The sequence below is a fragment of the Apaloderma vittatum genome, unplaced genomic scaffold (assembly GCF_000703405.1).
Source record: "Apaloderma vittatum isolate BGI_N311 unplaced genomic scaffold, ASM70340v1 scaffold6147, whole genome shotgun sequence".
NCBI classification, from domain to species: Eukaryota; Metazoa; Chordata; class Aves; order Trogoniformes; family Trogonidae; genus Apaloderma; species Apaloderma vittatum.
Genome location: NW_009727822.1, coordinates 25,246 through 39,096, shown reverse-complemented (window position 1 = coordinate 39,096; position 13,851 = coordinate 25,246). Strand labels below are relative to the sequence as shown.

The following is a 13,851-nucleotide window of genomic DNA, read 5'->3' as shown; positions in this document are numbered from 1 at the left end:
GAAATCAGCAGGGGAGCAGACATAGGTTGGTCTTCCAATGGGGTTCAAGACTCGTGCATGTGTGAATCAGGCAGGACTGCTGCACGACGCTGATCACAAGGAAGCCGGCTGTGCCGTCCTCCCTACTACTCCTCCCATAACACATTCACCTAGGCTGAATGACCACCCTCTACCCACAGCAGGTGACAAAGTGTTGTCCATTGTGGCCCGTTCAAAACACTTGCTAACTTTCTGGAGCAGTTCGGTGAGGGGAAGGAAAGGACAGTCTCATCATACAGTCCAGGATGTGCACAATGAAACCCACCACAGACCAGTCACTCCATGTCTAGAATCCTCCTCATCTAGAAGGCCAATAAAGTCTTGCAAGCCAGTTGCGTGGCCTGCGTGAAATTGGTAAAGGGCGAAAGGACGAAAAACCTTCCTCTAGGCGGGTGAGCCAGCGATAGCCAGGATCAAGAAAGGCACTTCTGCATACTCAGTGGGTTCTGTTGGCTGGATGGCACTGAGTGACCTCGGAGTTTGGAGGCTCTTCTGCCTGTGCTGATTCTTCGGAGCCTTTCCGTCGCTGCTTCGGTCACGGTTCCCCATTCCCTATGGTCTGGAGAGAGTCGTATACACAGGCTGTTCCCAATGTGTGGGGCTATGAGACTGTGGCACGGAGGGTGTAGTGTCAGAGATGGCAGTATAAAGGGGACGTTGGGAAGGTCCCATGTAGGAGAAGGCAGAGTAGAGGCCAGAGGCTTGGGTGGAATGGCTGTAGTAGGGTCCTGAGGGCTGGTGGTCTGGGTAGTCAAACTGTGGCCTGGAGATGGAGGGGAAGGCCGAACCGTAGTGGGGCAGACTCAGGGATGTGTAAGCTATCTGGGAGGTGGAGGGCTGGTCGGTGTAATGACCTCCAGGGGCGGACCCTTCCGTTTTCACCTGCGCCTTGGAGTCCACCACTGATGAGGTGGCAGTGGACAAGGAGACTCCATGCTGCTTGGAGATCCAGGCGGAGTGTCCGCTGGCTGCAGCCAGGGCACTCCCAAGGCCATAGCCAGCAGCTGCTGCGTAGCCCCCAACATGGCCTGGGTGGCCGGCGTGTCCGTTGGGTGGCAGATATTGGTCAAATTCATTGACATCAAAGGTCTCCATGTTGGACATCACTTCGTGGCTGATCTCCCCAATGTCCACATTACCAAAATCAATGTGTGGCTTTCCCCCTTCCCCCAGGGAACGCCCTTCTCGTTTGGAGTCGGCTTTGCCTGCCTGTAGATCAGTCTTAGGGGTGGTGGGTGGGGTAGGGGGGCCGTGGCTCTGACCTGCAATGTGAAAAACATTTTGAGGAGGAAAGAGAGAGAAGAGGTGAGTTATCACTTTATGCCTGGCTTTATACACAGCCCAGCTCCCGCTTCTCCCAGTATGCCAGCAATTGTCTTGCTGGGGACTTCAGTGGAAGGAGAGAGAAGTGGCCAGCCAAACCCAGGCCTTTTTATATCATCTTGTGAAAAAAAAGGAGTGTGCATTGATACCTTGCCTAACAAGAGGAATACAAGTGCCTGTGAAACTCAGGCACGTCCCTATACTGCTGACTCCAGCAGAGTTTGTTGGGTCATGAGCAAGGCGTGAGCCACATCGCTAAGGCTTTCACTGTGATGACTTGTCTTTTTTGAGCCTCCAAGTTGGTTGTAACCTGTCAGTAGGTTCACAGAGACCTGGGACTCACCTGAGGAGTGTTCTGGATGACCATCAGACATGGGCGACCCTTCGCCAGGATGTCTGTGATCCAGGTGGGCGTTCTTGTAGTGGGCCTGGATGGCAGCAGCCCCACCAGCCTCCCCCTCCACCTGGCCTTCACCCTCGCCCTGCGTGGCCTTGCCGTTTTTCCGCCGGCGGGGCTGGTACTTGTAATCAGGATGGTCCTTCTTGTGCTGCATCCTCAGCCGCTCTGCCTCTTCGATAAAAGGCCGCTTGTCGCTTTCGTTCAACAGCCTGCAGAGGCCACGGTAGTAAAGAAGAGGAGAGGGGAAGGAGAGAGGGAAGTACGTCAGAAAAAAACCCCACCTATACGCAGCATCACGGGACACAGTGTGTAAATCCAGATGTCACGCTGTTGCCCCGTTGAGGGTATTTCCAAGAAAAATGGGGAGACCAGTGTTTTCCTTCTCCTCATTAATTATTAAGCCCTGACACTGGCTGGTGCCAGCACTGAGTCTCCTTTCCTCAGCTGTGTGATGTTTCTTACTAAATTCAACGCCCTCCTTCACATTGACTAAAGGCAAAGTGCAGTCTCTCATAGCCATATAAAATAAGGCTGGACAAGCTGCTTTCAAAGACTTCAGGCAAGTTAAGGGCAGTTGGGATGATCCCTTGGCCTAAGGCACTGTGGCACACCCTCGCCGCCTATCGTGCTGCCTCCCACATGTCTCCTGCTCTTCTCCAGACTGTGTTCCAGTTTAACCTCCCACCCTCCCATATGCTCTGAATGAAGTTTGAGGCTCTACTGAGCACAAATGGCAGCAATTGGTGTTGGCTCCACAGTACCCGTGTTTCTGCATGGAGCTTGCTGGGCCTTTAGCATCTTGCAATATCCTAGAAAGGAATTAAAGAAAATTTTGAAGTGGGCGAAGCAATGTATTCTGCTATTTCTGGAGCCTCTGCTCACTTTAAACATGGATAATGCAAAAGGCTGAAGCACAAAGGACCAACCCTTCTTGAACTTAGCTGAGCAGTTACAGAAAAGTTAGCTTCTCTGTTGCCAGCCTTGTAGAAATGGGCTTTGGTCTCTGGATTAAAGGCATTGCAGAAATGTAAGCTACTTCTCTTCCTGACAGATCATGGGCTGCTCTAGTTCAGCTAGATTTTCTTAGGAAATGGTGAAATGTACAGGCAGGATAGCTCAGAGCACCTGAAGATGAGATCCATCTAATTGCTCAAGCCTTTAGCAGTGTCTTGGCTGCAAGCACTTCAGGCTCATTTTATGATTTTTCCCCTCATACATTCTTGTGACTCAAGGTCATCCTGATTCCAACCAGAAACCAATGCTCTCAGAAGGGACCGGTCTTCCGATGACTTGCAATTCCAACAGCCATAAGAAGTGGCAGGGCTCCCAAACAGCAAAAAATATTCCATTTATGAGATGTCCATGCCTTTTTCTCCTGAACAAAAAACTATCTGGAGATGGGGCTGTGCCAGCACTTTGGTACCCCTGAAGCCCTTAGCGCTAAAATGTGACAAATTCCGTTAATCTGTAGGCATTGAGGAAGATACAAAGGCCTGAAAAAACGAAGATGAAGAAGAGGCACGGTTTAAGGAGCACACAAATAAGTCTGGCAGGGGATTAAAGGGGACACTAGCAGTTAATGGGTTGGTTCCTGAGCATCCCTTTTCCCCCTGCTCTTGGTTCATCCTCATGGCTGGCAGCCAGAAGGTGAGTGACACGAGCTGGAGCCCATTATGGTGCTGACCTGGGTTCACTCCAGGCAGCCTGAGCAGGTCGTGGCCGCACACCACATTCCTCCACTGCCTTAATCCCGGAGATTAAAGCAACTGAGCCACCATGAATCCAACACCAGCTTTCCTGTCTCCCTCCGCCACCATACACCACACTCACACGTCCCGGAGGGCTCTAATCCCTCAGCCTGCGCTGCTCCATACAGACCTCCAAGGAGTCCAAAGGGACATCATGGCCAACCTTCATAGACATTGTGGACTGGGAGGTGACCTTGCATTGGCAAAACCTTCACCCTTGCAGAATGTCCTATCTCCATGGGAGATGCAGAATAAGGGTAAAACCTGCAGCCTCGCGTCTTGGGACACTTCACTACAAGGCAGGCAGGCTCTGGCATCGCAGCACTCCCAGCCCAGATGGTGGTAAAGCTATGAAGATGCTGTTGTTGGGAATGAAAGGTCTCTTTCTACGTGGGCACCTCTCAGAGTGAGAGGCCTGTAGGCTGCACAGCCAGCTTTGATCTGCACAGTGAGCTGAGAGCAGAGCCTCCCATGGAGACTAAAGCTCAGCCTCCCGGGTATGTCTCGTGGATGGCATGAACCAGAGCTGCTCGAGGCGCTGCAGAAATCAGATCTCTGCCTTCTGAGCCATGCCCAATTCCCTCACCTCCTCTCCCCTTGACAGCAACCCATGGGCAAGTGCCACCAGCAGGACAACAGCAAGTCCACTCCCCGCATCTTTGTCTTCTCCTTTCCGGGGCTGCCTGCTCCCTCCTCCCTCCCGCTGGGATCAGAGCTCAAATCGGCTTTAGCAAAGTGAAACTGGTGCGAGCAGGCAAAGGCCAGGAGATTTGGGGGGATTTGGATTTCACTTGCTTCCTGCCCTCCCCCTCCTGCCCCCCACACTCCCCAGGTCGTAATGCAAAGGAATCTCGCATGGGCAGAGAAGTTATGGATCACAGAGCAAAACCCTTCATGGGGCTTAACCGAGCCCTCGCCACCCTCCCCAACACCGAATGCTCAACCCCGAGCTGAGGGGAGAGGGGGCAAGCACCCAGCGCCCCGTGCTGGGAGGAGAAAGAAGGGGTAAAATCTCTTCTGCTCGCCTCTTGCAGCCTCACATTCTGCCGCCTGGCATTACACCACGCTGAGTGCCAGGTGACGGGCTCGGCAGCCAGACCCCTGACCCGGCGCCGGGACTCAGCTGCCGATGAATCAGTGTGGCAATGAGGTTGGGCATTGGGAATGGTGAAAAGCAAGGGCTGGTGGGGAGCAGAAAGCAGCCGGATGGGCTCTCCTACACGTCTACGGTCCTGGATTTTGTGGGCATGATCCTATTCCCTGGGTGTTGCCACCCACATGCAAAGATCCCTCCATTGAGTCCCCTCGCTCCTCCCTACAGAGCCTTCCTCCCCTTCTTCCCATGCCTCACTTGGTTTTGGCCCCGGAGGTGGTGCTGGCTGGCGTTTTGGCTGAGAGTCATGCCGACATTTTCAGCAGCCGGCCTCCATTTCAGAGCTACTCCCTGTCCCATCCCTAGGAAGGAAAGAAGCCAAGGCAAGATTTCATGACCCTCAAGCACAGAAATCCTCCTTTCTTTTTCAGTACATTTGGTTTGTCGACTGCACCCTTCATACCAAGTGGGTACAAACTTGGGGAGGTGGATGGGGCCATAATTCTCCCAGCACCACACTTGGGGCCAGGTAGGTAGCACAGCTATCAGAGCATGTCCTGCAGCCCTTCCCAGCAAGGGCTGGGGCCCATGAAGCACGTGGCGGTGGCACAGAGCTGGAGCAAATGCTGAGCTTAAATAATAAAACCCCAGAACACTGCAGCCGCTTTTGCAGAGAAGCACACGGGACAGCACTGAGGTTATTGCTCGATCTAGCTCCCTTTCAAGAAGATTTTCCCAGCCTCTTCCATCTCGTCCGGTCACTGGGGTCATGCTCGGTTTAATGGTGGTCTGCAGGCAATCTCCATGCTCACTAGCACTTGTCTCTCTGCCTAATGTGCCCTTTGCCTGTTAAGCACAGAGCAGCCCTCATGGAGTATGTCATACCACATCCAAAGTGCCCAGCCATGTAGGCTGTAGGGTCTGGGTGGCCGCCTTGTAAGGGTGGGGAGATACATGAACAGCCAGGGCCCTTTACAGGGACCCTTGTCAGCTGTTGGAGACTAAGCCATGCAGAGCAAAACTCAGCTGCTCACGGTTGTACCAGTATGGGACAGTCTAGATGAGGGCAGTGGGAATCTCACTGGAGGAAGATAACATTCTGTGATTCTGTGATTCTGTGGAGATGAAACAATACTGTGGCTGGAAGGTGAGGGTCAGGGCTACTATCCTGGTAACCTTTGGGCCACCTCCTCTGGAGTTTTGTGGGTTGGTATTTCATTTCCAGCCTCACAGAAAGACATACATGCATGGTTCTACCCAGGCCAGACACTGACTGCATCCATAACCCAGATTACTCTGCTGTACGGTCCCTGTAGGGACTGACATGGCTTGGAGAGCCGCAGCCTGCGCTTCGGACGCTTCAAGCAAAGCAGTCAGGTGACAAACCGAGCAGCACGCAATATCCCCAGCCCTGATCCCATGAGCTTCTCTGCCTGTCACGTGTTCCTTGGCTGCTTGATGCCCTAAGAATCACCTGGGGACCTTGATCTTCCTCCTGCGGCAGCGTCCCGCTGCTCCGGGTCCCATGCAGCCAGTGGCGGGAGCTGTGCCCTGGGAGCAGGGAGGCAATCGGGTACATGAATGTGTTGACGGAGCGGGGGCTGTGTCCCTCTGCCCTCTGAATGCAATTCTTATGGAGGGTTTCACTCCTCTGCTATATTTTCAAGGGAAACATAGTGTCCGGAGGGAGGCCGTTTCTCTAGTATCTGGCAATGTTTTGCAATAAAGGAACGATACCTTGGAATGACGCTTTGGGAACAGAAAAGGTGGGTCATCCCCCCAGCCCCGCACACACCCCTTCCAGCACAGTGTCACAGTCCAGAGGCTGGCAGTAGAGCTCTGGGTAGGAGCAAGTGCTGTGGTAAAGGGAAAGGAGGGCAGAAGGGAACAAAATGGGAAAAGAATATCAGATGAGACATTCACAGTCACGCCCTGCCTTCTTGAAGAAATCTCTTTGCTGGAGTTACACTAGTCACTGACAGGTCAGAGTAATGGGCTAATCTATCAGAGCGAGAAGCTAATGCCCAAGAGCTCAGTTCTTGCAAGCAAGGAGGTTTGAAGCCAGGAGGAGACCTCAGCATCAGCTGCTGAATTGAGCATGTTTTTCTTCTGCTAGGAAAAATATCTCTTGGCCCACCCAAGGTTGAGGGCTTCCTCCACGAAATGGCGTCAGAGCAGGAGAGAGAATGAGAGGACTCGTTTGTGTGAGAATTATTTTGCGTTGGTTAGTGCAAGGTGACGGATGCGGTGGGACGGTGCTGGGGACCTGTGGCAGAAAGCCTTTATAGCAGGTTGATGGGGTTATCAGCCGAGACCGTCAGATGGGAAAGAAGTGGCATGGCCAGCCTGACATGCTTGGCTTGGGCACAACAGCTCTCTGAGCAACCAAGGGCCAGCAGCGATCAATTGGGGCAGCCTGTTGGCCTGCCAGAGAAAAGAGGAGCAGATTGGGAAGGGTACGTAAAGGACCCAGGGATCTGCATGAATACGAAATGAAAATAGGCACAACAAACAGGTAGGGCCAGAAGGATGAGCTTGTGTGTGTCGGCAAGAAGGGAGGGCATCTCTCTGGGTGCAAAGGGAGATGGGGCTTGTTTGAGCAAGTGTGTTGCAAGAGAGCCTGCCAAGGCTGGGACTGTTGCAGGTCTCTTTCTTTCTGCTTAGCCTCAGCCCCATTTTCTAGCAGAGTCTCTCCTTGTCCATCTCACTGGACCTGCATGGCCTGCCAAAACTGAGACCATCCTGCGAAGGACGGATGTGGGGCTCCGGCTGTGTGGCTCCCTTCCCTTGACTTTCCTCCTCAACTATAACTTGGCTTCCTTCTTGCTCTGAAGCACTGCATGGAAAATAACCCCTCTTGGTACTGGGACCCAAGTTTAAACAGGATTGAGGCAGCCACCACTACGTTAAGTTGGATGGGGCTCAGCCTGGTTCCTGATAGTGCAGAATTTGGCCCAACACAGAGGGTGAGCCAAGAAAACAAAATCACCCCTGGCAGTCAGGCAGAAGACCAGGATGAGAGTGTCCTGGTTGGGAACAACAGGAGAACTTAGTGGGAAACACATGGAAAGGTCTGCCGCCCAAAATGGAAATGAGCTCTGCTGAGGAAGACTTCACTACACCCAACCACCACTCTTATCCCACCGTACGCACAAACTGTGCATCCTGCGATGGTGCTCCCTGCAGGTAAGAAAGTCCCCTCAAGGGACATCCCATTTCGCTAAGTCTCCGTTCTTCCACATGACCACTAAGCCCTCTCCAGGACACCTCTGGACATCAGCCCTCATGTCTCCCCTCCACCGCCTCGCCCACTCTTACCTCCAGAGCTTCCCCAAGGTCTTACTAAGCTCGGCGTTGTGGAGGTGCGGGTATTGATCAGCCAATTTCCTGCGGGCAGCCTGTGCCCAGACCATGAAGGCGTTCATGGGCCGCTTGACGTGGGGTTTGCTCTTGTTACTTCCATTGACCCGGACGGGCATAGGTACCAGGGTCCAGTCATAGCCACTCAGCACCTGGCTGACTGCCTCACGGATGCACACTGGGAACTTGTCGTCATCCGCCTCTGAGTCTTGCTGTTCCTTCTTGACCTTCCCCATCTCCCCGTTCCCAGAACTGGTGAGGTGTGGAGAGTTGTCTGATGCCATGGAGGGTCCTGGGGAGAGGCAGTGGTGGTCTTCAGAGCCTACCGGGCTCATCTCCACCTCCGAAAGGTCTTGGTCGTCAGCCATCGTTGCTCTTGAGCCTTCACTTTCTTCCTTCTCGGTGTACTTCTTCTCACTGGGGAGGGGAGGGAGGAAGACAAAAACAAAGGAAAGAAAGAAAGAAAGAAAGAAAAGAGCGGGGAAAAGGAAAGAAAAGGAGAAGCAACCACCAGATGTGAAAGGGACTCCAAGGTCTCTGAAGAGCTGACCACGAGACAGGGGCTGCTCAATGAAAGCGCAAGCAAAGCTATTGCCATGCACACCGCAAAACCCGTGATCGAAGGGGGTGGGGATGGGTCGGGGCCCCTGATTAATTGGGATATCGCTCCCTATCTCTGCAATCATCTGAAGCTGACGTGTGTGCAGGGGCCTGCAGCAAGAGGGATAAGGAGGATTGGGGACCTGAAAACAGAGAGACATGAACCATCCTGCCTGGATGCAGCTCCCCACAGGGAGCAGGAGCCAGCGGGGACAGCAACAAAACTTGTGTGGGGAAGTACCCCTTTCTTTCAAAGACATGTTGTAAAATGACAGCACAGTGCCTGGCGAGAGGCATAGAAGGGGGAGCATCGGCACTGTATTGATAAACCAGAAGGGACCTATATCCCGACTATTGTGAAAGTTGAGCAGGCAGCACCAGAGGCAGGGAACCAGCATGGGCCCCAGATCCCCATCCTGAGACCCTGATATCATCTGTGGGAAAGTGCCTCTATAGGGACACCCCGTCCCTCACTCTCCTCTTGCGACTCATAAACCAACGGCTTAAAATACAACTACATTGCATGTCCTGTCTAGGCGTATGTACGCATATGCATATTCACATTCATATGTATATATATATAAAAACACAAACCAAGTTTAACTTTGAGACAAACCAAGACTTTAGGTTGCCTGCCCCACACACTCCTCCTCTATCCTTCTGTCTGCATTCACCTCTAAAAGCCCCTGCCGCCATGCAGCTGTTCCCCACTTTGAGAAAGAAACACTCTAAAAATAAAGGCCTCTCTATCCCCACCATCCAGGAAAAAAAAAAAATTAAAAAAGAAAAAAAAGAATTTATAGAAAATCATGCCTCTATCTTAGCTGAAAAAGAGCCAATGCAGAGCAAGGGCTGCTCTCCCTCCAGTTTCAGAGAATGACACAGACCCTTGCTGGGGAAATCAAAAACGTAAGAGAAAGTAGGGGTGAAAAAAGTGCGAGTGAATGCGTCCGCATGTGCGGGCAAGCTCAGGTAGGAAAACTTACGTTGCTGGCCAGTGTGCCGGGCAGATCCTGCGAGGGCTGTGATTTGTATCCCAATAGCCCCCCTGTTCTCCCTCCTAGTCCCGGTGGCGTTGGTGCGTGCAGCGCGGGGAGGCTCTCAGGCGAGTGCCATTCCTAGAGGGAGGCTTGGTTTTTACTAATACCCCGGCTGGATGCCTCTAGCTGGCTTTGCTGCTTAGCACCGGGGGAGGGAAGGGCGGAAGGTGGAGCCAAGCACTCCTCAGAGCTAGAATATGGTCGGTCGGGGACGGCAGGGAGGGGATGCAGGCAGACCCCCCACCCCACCTCAGCCACCGGCATGTTCCCCACTTTCCCCTGGTGCCAGCTTCTTCACGAGAGTTGATGGTGTTGGGCTGGTCTGGGTGGTGTGGCCACCCCAGAGATGGTGCTGGGAGATTCAGTCCTGGGGATTTTGGGGTGCTGGGGTGGTGGAAGGGGTCTGGGGTGGTTTGGGGAGATGGGCATGCACCCCAAGACTGGGATCCCACTCCTGCTCTCTGCTAGCATCGTTGCTCCTGCAGGGTCTGGTTCTCCCCATGTGCCAATTGAGTCCCTGGTCCCCATCACAGAGCCTCATGGTGACCCCGCTGTGCTGCAACAGGTTGGCCCAGGACCCTGGGGTCAAGCTGCTGCCAAAAGGGCATCCTCATTCAGACCTGAGTCCGCAGGGTGGGGAAGGGAATGCAGGAGGTCAGCAATATCCTGAGGATGGAGGACAGGCCCAGGGAAAATACTGTGCTACTGGACAGTGGGGACCAGTTTGAACCTTTGTAGTGCTTTTGCACCTTAAGGATGGGTTTGTCAAGACCCTTGTGTGGGGTCTTGCCAAGACAAGCAGGCTCTGTTTCCTCTGGCATACTGAATTGCTCCAGAAGGCAAATGTGGGGTCTTTCCCAAGGAAAGTGGTGTCTCCTGACAAGAAAGACTCTCTCACGCTCACTCACCCTCATGCCTAGTGCTCGTGCACTGGGACACGTAGACAATTCACCACTCAGTGGGTTAGGATATTCTCCATCATATCTTCCATTTTCTGTCTTGCTTTCCTTCCCAGATGCCTCTGGTAGATGGCTTCTTCAGTTTCCTTTCTCACCAGAGCTGGTATAGAGAAACACCAATCCTGTAGCCACAAAATGTCACTGACAAAAAAAAACTGATAATCCCCCCAGGTCCTCCTGAGAGAGCAACAAGATAAATCTACCTCCTGCCCCAGCTCCTCACTGAAGAGACAACCTGAAGATGCTTTAGTGCTAAGTCAGAAAATACAAGGAGATGAATGGATGTGACCCAGGGAACCAGCTTCAAAGGATTTCAAGAACACTTTCAACTCCAGAAACTTTGTGTTAGAAAGACCCAGCACTACATGAAGCATGAGGGAACCAGTTCCAAGGGTGGTGTGAGGACCTGAGCTAAAACCCTCAGAGGAAACCTAGGGGGCTGGCTGCTGCCTTTGCAGGCCTGGCTGACATTTTCCTGCACATCTGAAGTTGTCTGGAGTAAGTAAAGCTCTGAAACCATAGGGTGGCTGCAGGGAAAACCTCACCAGAGCCCAGTGCGAAGTCTTTACCAAGCTGGGAAGGGGAACAGTTGCATGCCATTGGCATCACGCAGGCAGAGGTGCTTAAAGGTACCTCTCACATCCCTCAAAAAATCAAGGGATCATCTCCTGCCTTTATTTTCTTCAGCATCACCTACTCTAGAAAAAAGATGGGTTCGGACACTCTTCTTCACATGATGCCATTCATTATGGAATGAATTTTCTCATCAGGAAAGAGACCTTAGTTGTATTTGTTGTGAGAAGGGGTCTTAAACCATGGAAAGGGACAGTTTGGTAGCTCACCTGTCTGGCAGGTAGATAATCAGCAAGAACAAACAGGGCAAAGTCGCTTCATGCAAAGTTGTCCATGGCCCACTGGATGCAGAGTCAATGATGTTGCAGAGCTCATGGCATCTTCCCCCAGCCAGGAAGAGTCATCCTCAAGTCGCAGGGACCCTGCATATGAGGCGTGAGAGAACTGGAGGGAGGGGAAGGTTGGTCTCCTGTCCCACATGGAGATAGCTGCTGCTGAGAAAAACTGCCTTGCTTATCCCCCTGGCTGCAGCCAACCTCCAACTCAGGGCAGGGAGGAAAAATGTCATGGAAAATGGCCATTAGAGGGGGTTTATTCCCCCTCTCTGCAGGTGGATGGTTCCCGTGGACCCTATGGGAAAGAGGTGATGGGGCAGGGATTTCTTGTTTCCCTCCTGAGTGGGGATACAGGGTGCTGGGTACCAAGTGGTAGGGAGTGAGAAACCAGGGGTCCTCCTAGTGCTGTGATGGAGAGAAGACAACGGAGTCCCATAGGGCACTGAGAGGAGCCTCACAGTTTGCTCAGCTCACACCCCAAATGCAGCTGCCTCTTGGCAGCCTCTGTGGGGAGAATGAGAGAGTGCTTGACTCCGGGAAGACAGTGGGTGGTGGGGCTCACATCTTCCTGCATACCCATAGGGTCTGGGTGAGCAGAAGAGTGTCTGACCCACCACTCCCAACTGGGGCAAGAAAGGGAACGAACCCAGAAGGAATGTCAGTAACTCACAAGGCTCTGAACTGGTGTTTGTCTCACTGCTCACCATCCTCACCAGGGGCTGCTGCCACCTGCCAGTCAGGAGCTGGGTCTCATTCTTCCCTTGTTGCAAGAGCTGTGGGTGCCTCAGCTGCAGACAGGGACATCCTCTAAGGCGTGTGTACCAGCCACACAGTTTCTGCAATCTGTGGTCTCAGTGTCTTTGCACATCTAAATAGCAAGCAAGGGTTTTTCCTCTTCATTCTTCCTTTCTCCAGCTCTGTCTTTTTGTCTTCTTTGGTCTTGCTTCTTCTTGCTGAACTCTCTTTCCCAATAGCACCCTTTCCCTGTTTCCAGCCCCCTCTCACAGCATTGGCATCTTGCATATCCTTTTCCAAGCCTCTTCTGTCCATGTGTCATCTCTCCTCTTCTGCAATGAAGAGGTAGATGCAGAAAAGCAAGCTGTGGAAAATATACCTCTACTGCAGCAGAAAAAAGTGTGATGCTTTCTCTTCAGTTGAGGTGAGAAGACAGGCAGACAGGAAGGAGAAGAGACCATCCCCATTTGAGAAATCTTTGAGGTGGCATATCTCTTCCTCTTCAGCTAACATTGCAGAAGTAGTCTTTCTAAATGCAAGTTTTCCTCATGACTGGTCCCTGGGGAAATGCTCATATAGTAGCTTTCCACCCACTCTCCTCAGCATTTATTTCTGTGGGTGAAGTGCTCCAGGTCCATAAAAAGGAACAGTTCTCTGCAGATGAAGGATCTACCAGTAAAGATGGTTCATGAGCTGGAGACCTTGCTAATGTCTCCTGTGACACATCAGCGAAATGCTTTCTTTGGGCCTCAGTCCCCAATGTGCAAAGGTGGAAGGATGTTACTTCTCCATTATAGAGGCACGTTGGGAGGGCAATTGGTAAAAGTGGGTGGGAAGCAGAGATATCCCACCGTGCTAAGTGCCCCCACCTCTGCACCGCTCCCAAGGGCGATGGGAAATGTATCCTGCTCCGGGCTGGGTGCTTGGTGAGGAAGGTAGATCATTGCAGAGGGAGGCAGGGGAACATGCTCAGGAAGGGTTCAACAAGGGGTCCATGTTATCAGGACACCTCCACCACCAAGGTTGGATAACTGATATTGCTGGGTAGGGATTTTGCTAGATGATACTCATCCCCTGCAGCCATGGCAAGGGAGGAGTAAGAGGGGAGATCCCGTCTGCACCAGAGGAACAGCAGGATCCCCAGCACGAGAGCCAAGGCCAGCTTTTGTCCCCTGCCCAGCTCAGGGGCACAGCACTGGTATTGTCCCAGGACTGCCTGGGAAAATGGGAGGGGTTCCCCGTGAAATCTTTCTATACAGTAAAACAGCGTCAGAGCTGAGGAGCGAGGGGGGGGACGACACAGACATTCAAAAAAATACACACACCCCCCAGCCAAACAATACCCGCAGTGTGCTGAGGGAAGGGGAGACCCATGAATTGGGAGTTTGATAAGGATTTTCTCCCGCGCGTGCCCAGTCTCTCAACAGCCCCTTCAGTTTTCCCAACACCCCCCCCTTCCCTTGCCGGCTTTCTTGTTTGGGCCTTAAACAGTGTGCGGTCTTTGTTCGGGATACAGGTGAACGACAATCATGTGATTAACACACACTCACACACACACAGGCGCACATAAAAAGCTTTTTAAGAGCGTCCAGCTTGCTCCAGACCCGAAGACGGGAGAGGAGACCCGGGCTAGCAGGAGCTGAGGT

The 13,851-nt window shown here is 52.6% G+C and overlaps 1 protein-coding gene across 1 annotated transcript; it reads right to left on the bottom strand.

Moving 5' to 3' along the window:
• Positions 1 to 9,717, bottom strand: SOX10 (SRY (sex determining region Y)-box 10). The gene is made up of 4 exons (XM_009873825.1): positions 9,550 to 9,717; positions 7,922 to 8,380; positions 1,706 to 1,971; positions 1 to 1,301 (listed from the first exon to the last, which is right to left on the bottom strand). The coding sequence occupies exons 2-4, from the start codon at positions 8,329 to 8,331 to the stop codon at positions 592 to 594; spliced, it is 1,386 nt and encodes a 461-aa protein (XP_009872127.1). The 5' UTR covers positions 8,332 to 8,380; positions 9,550 to 9,717; the 3' UTR covers positions 1 to 591.
• Between the last annotated feature and the right edge of the window lie 4,134 nt (positions 9,718 to 13,851).

Coding starts and splice junctions, on each gene's coding strand:
- SOX10 (XM_009873825.1), bottom strand. CDS start 8,331: ATGGCTGACGACCAAGACCTTTCGGAGGTGGAGATGAGCCCGGTAGGC. Junction 1,972..7,921: donor ACCTTGGGGAAGCTCTGGAG/GTAAGAGTGGGC, acceptor TGGCCTCTGCAG/GCTGTTGAACGAAAGCGACA. Junction 1,302..1,705: donor TCATCCAGAACACTCCTCAG/GTGAGTCCCAGG, acceptor TTCACATTGCAG/GTCAGAGCCACGGCCCCCCT.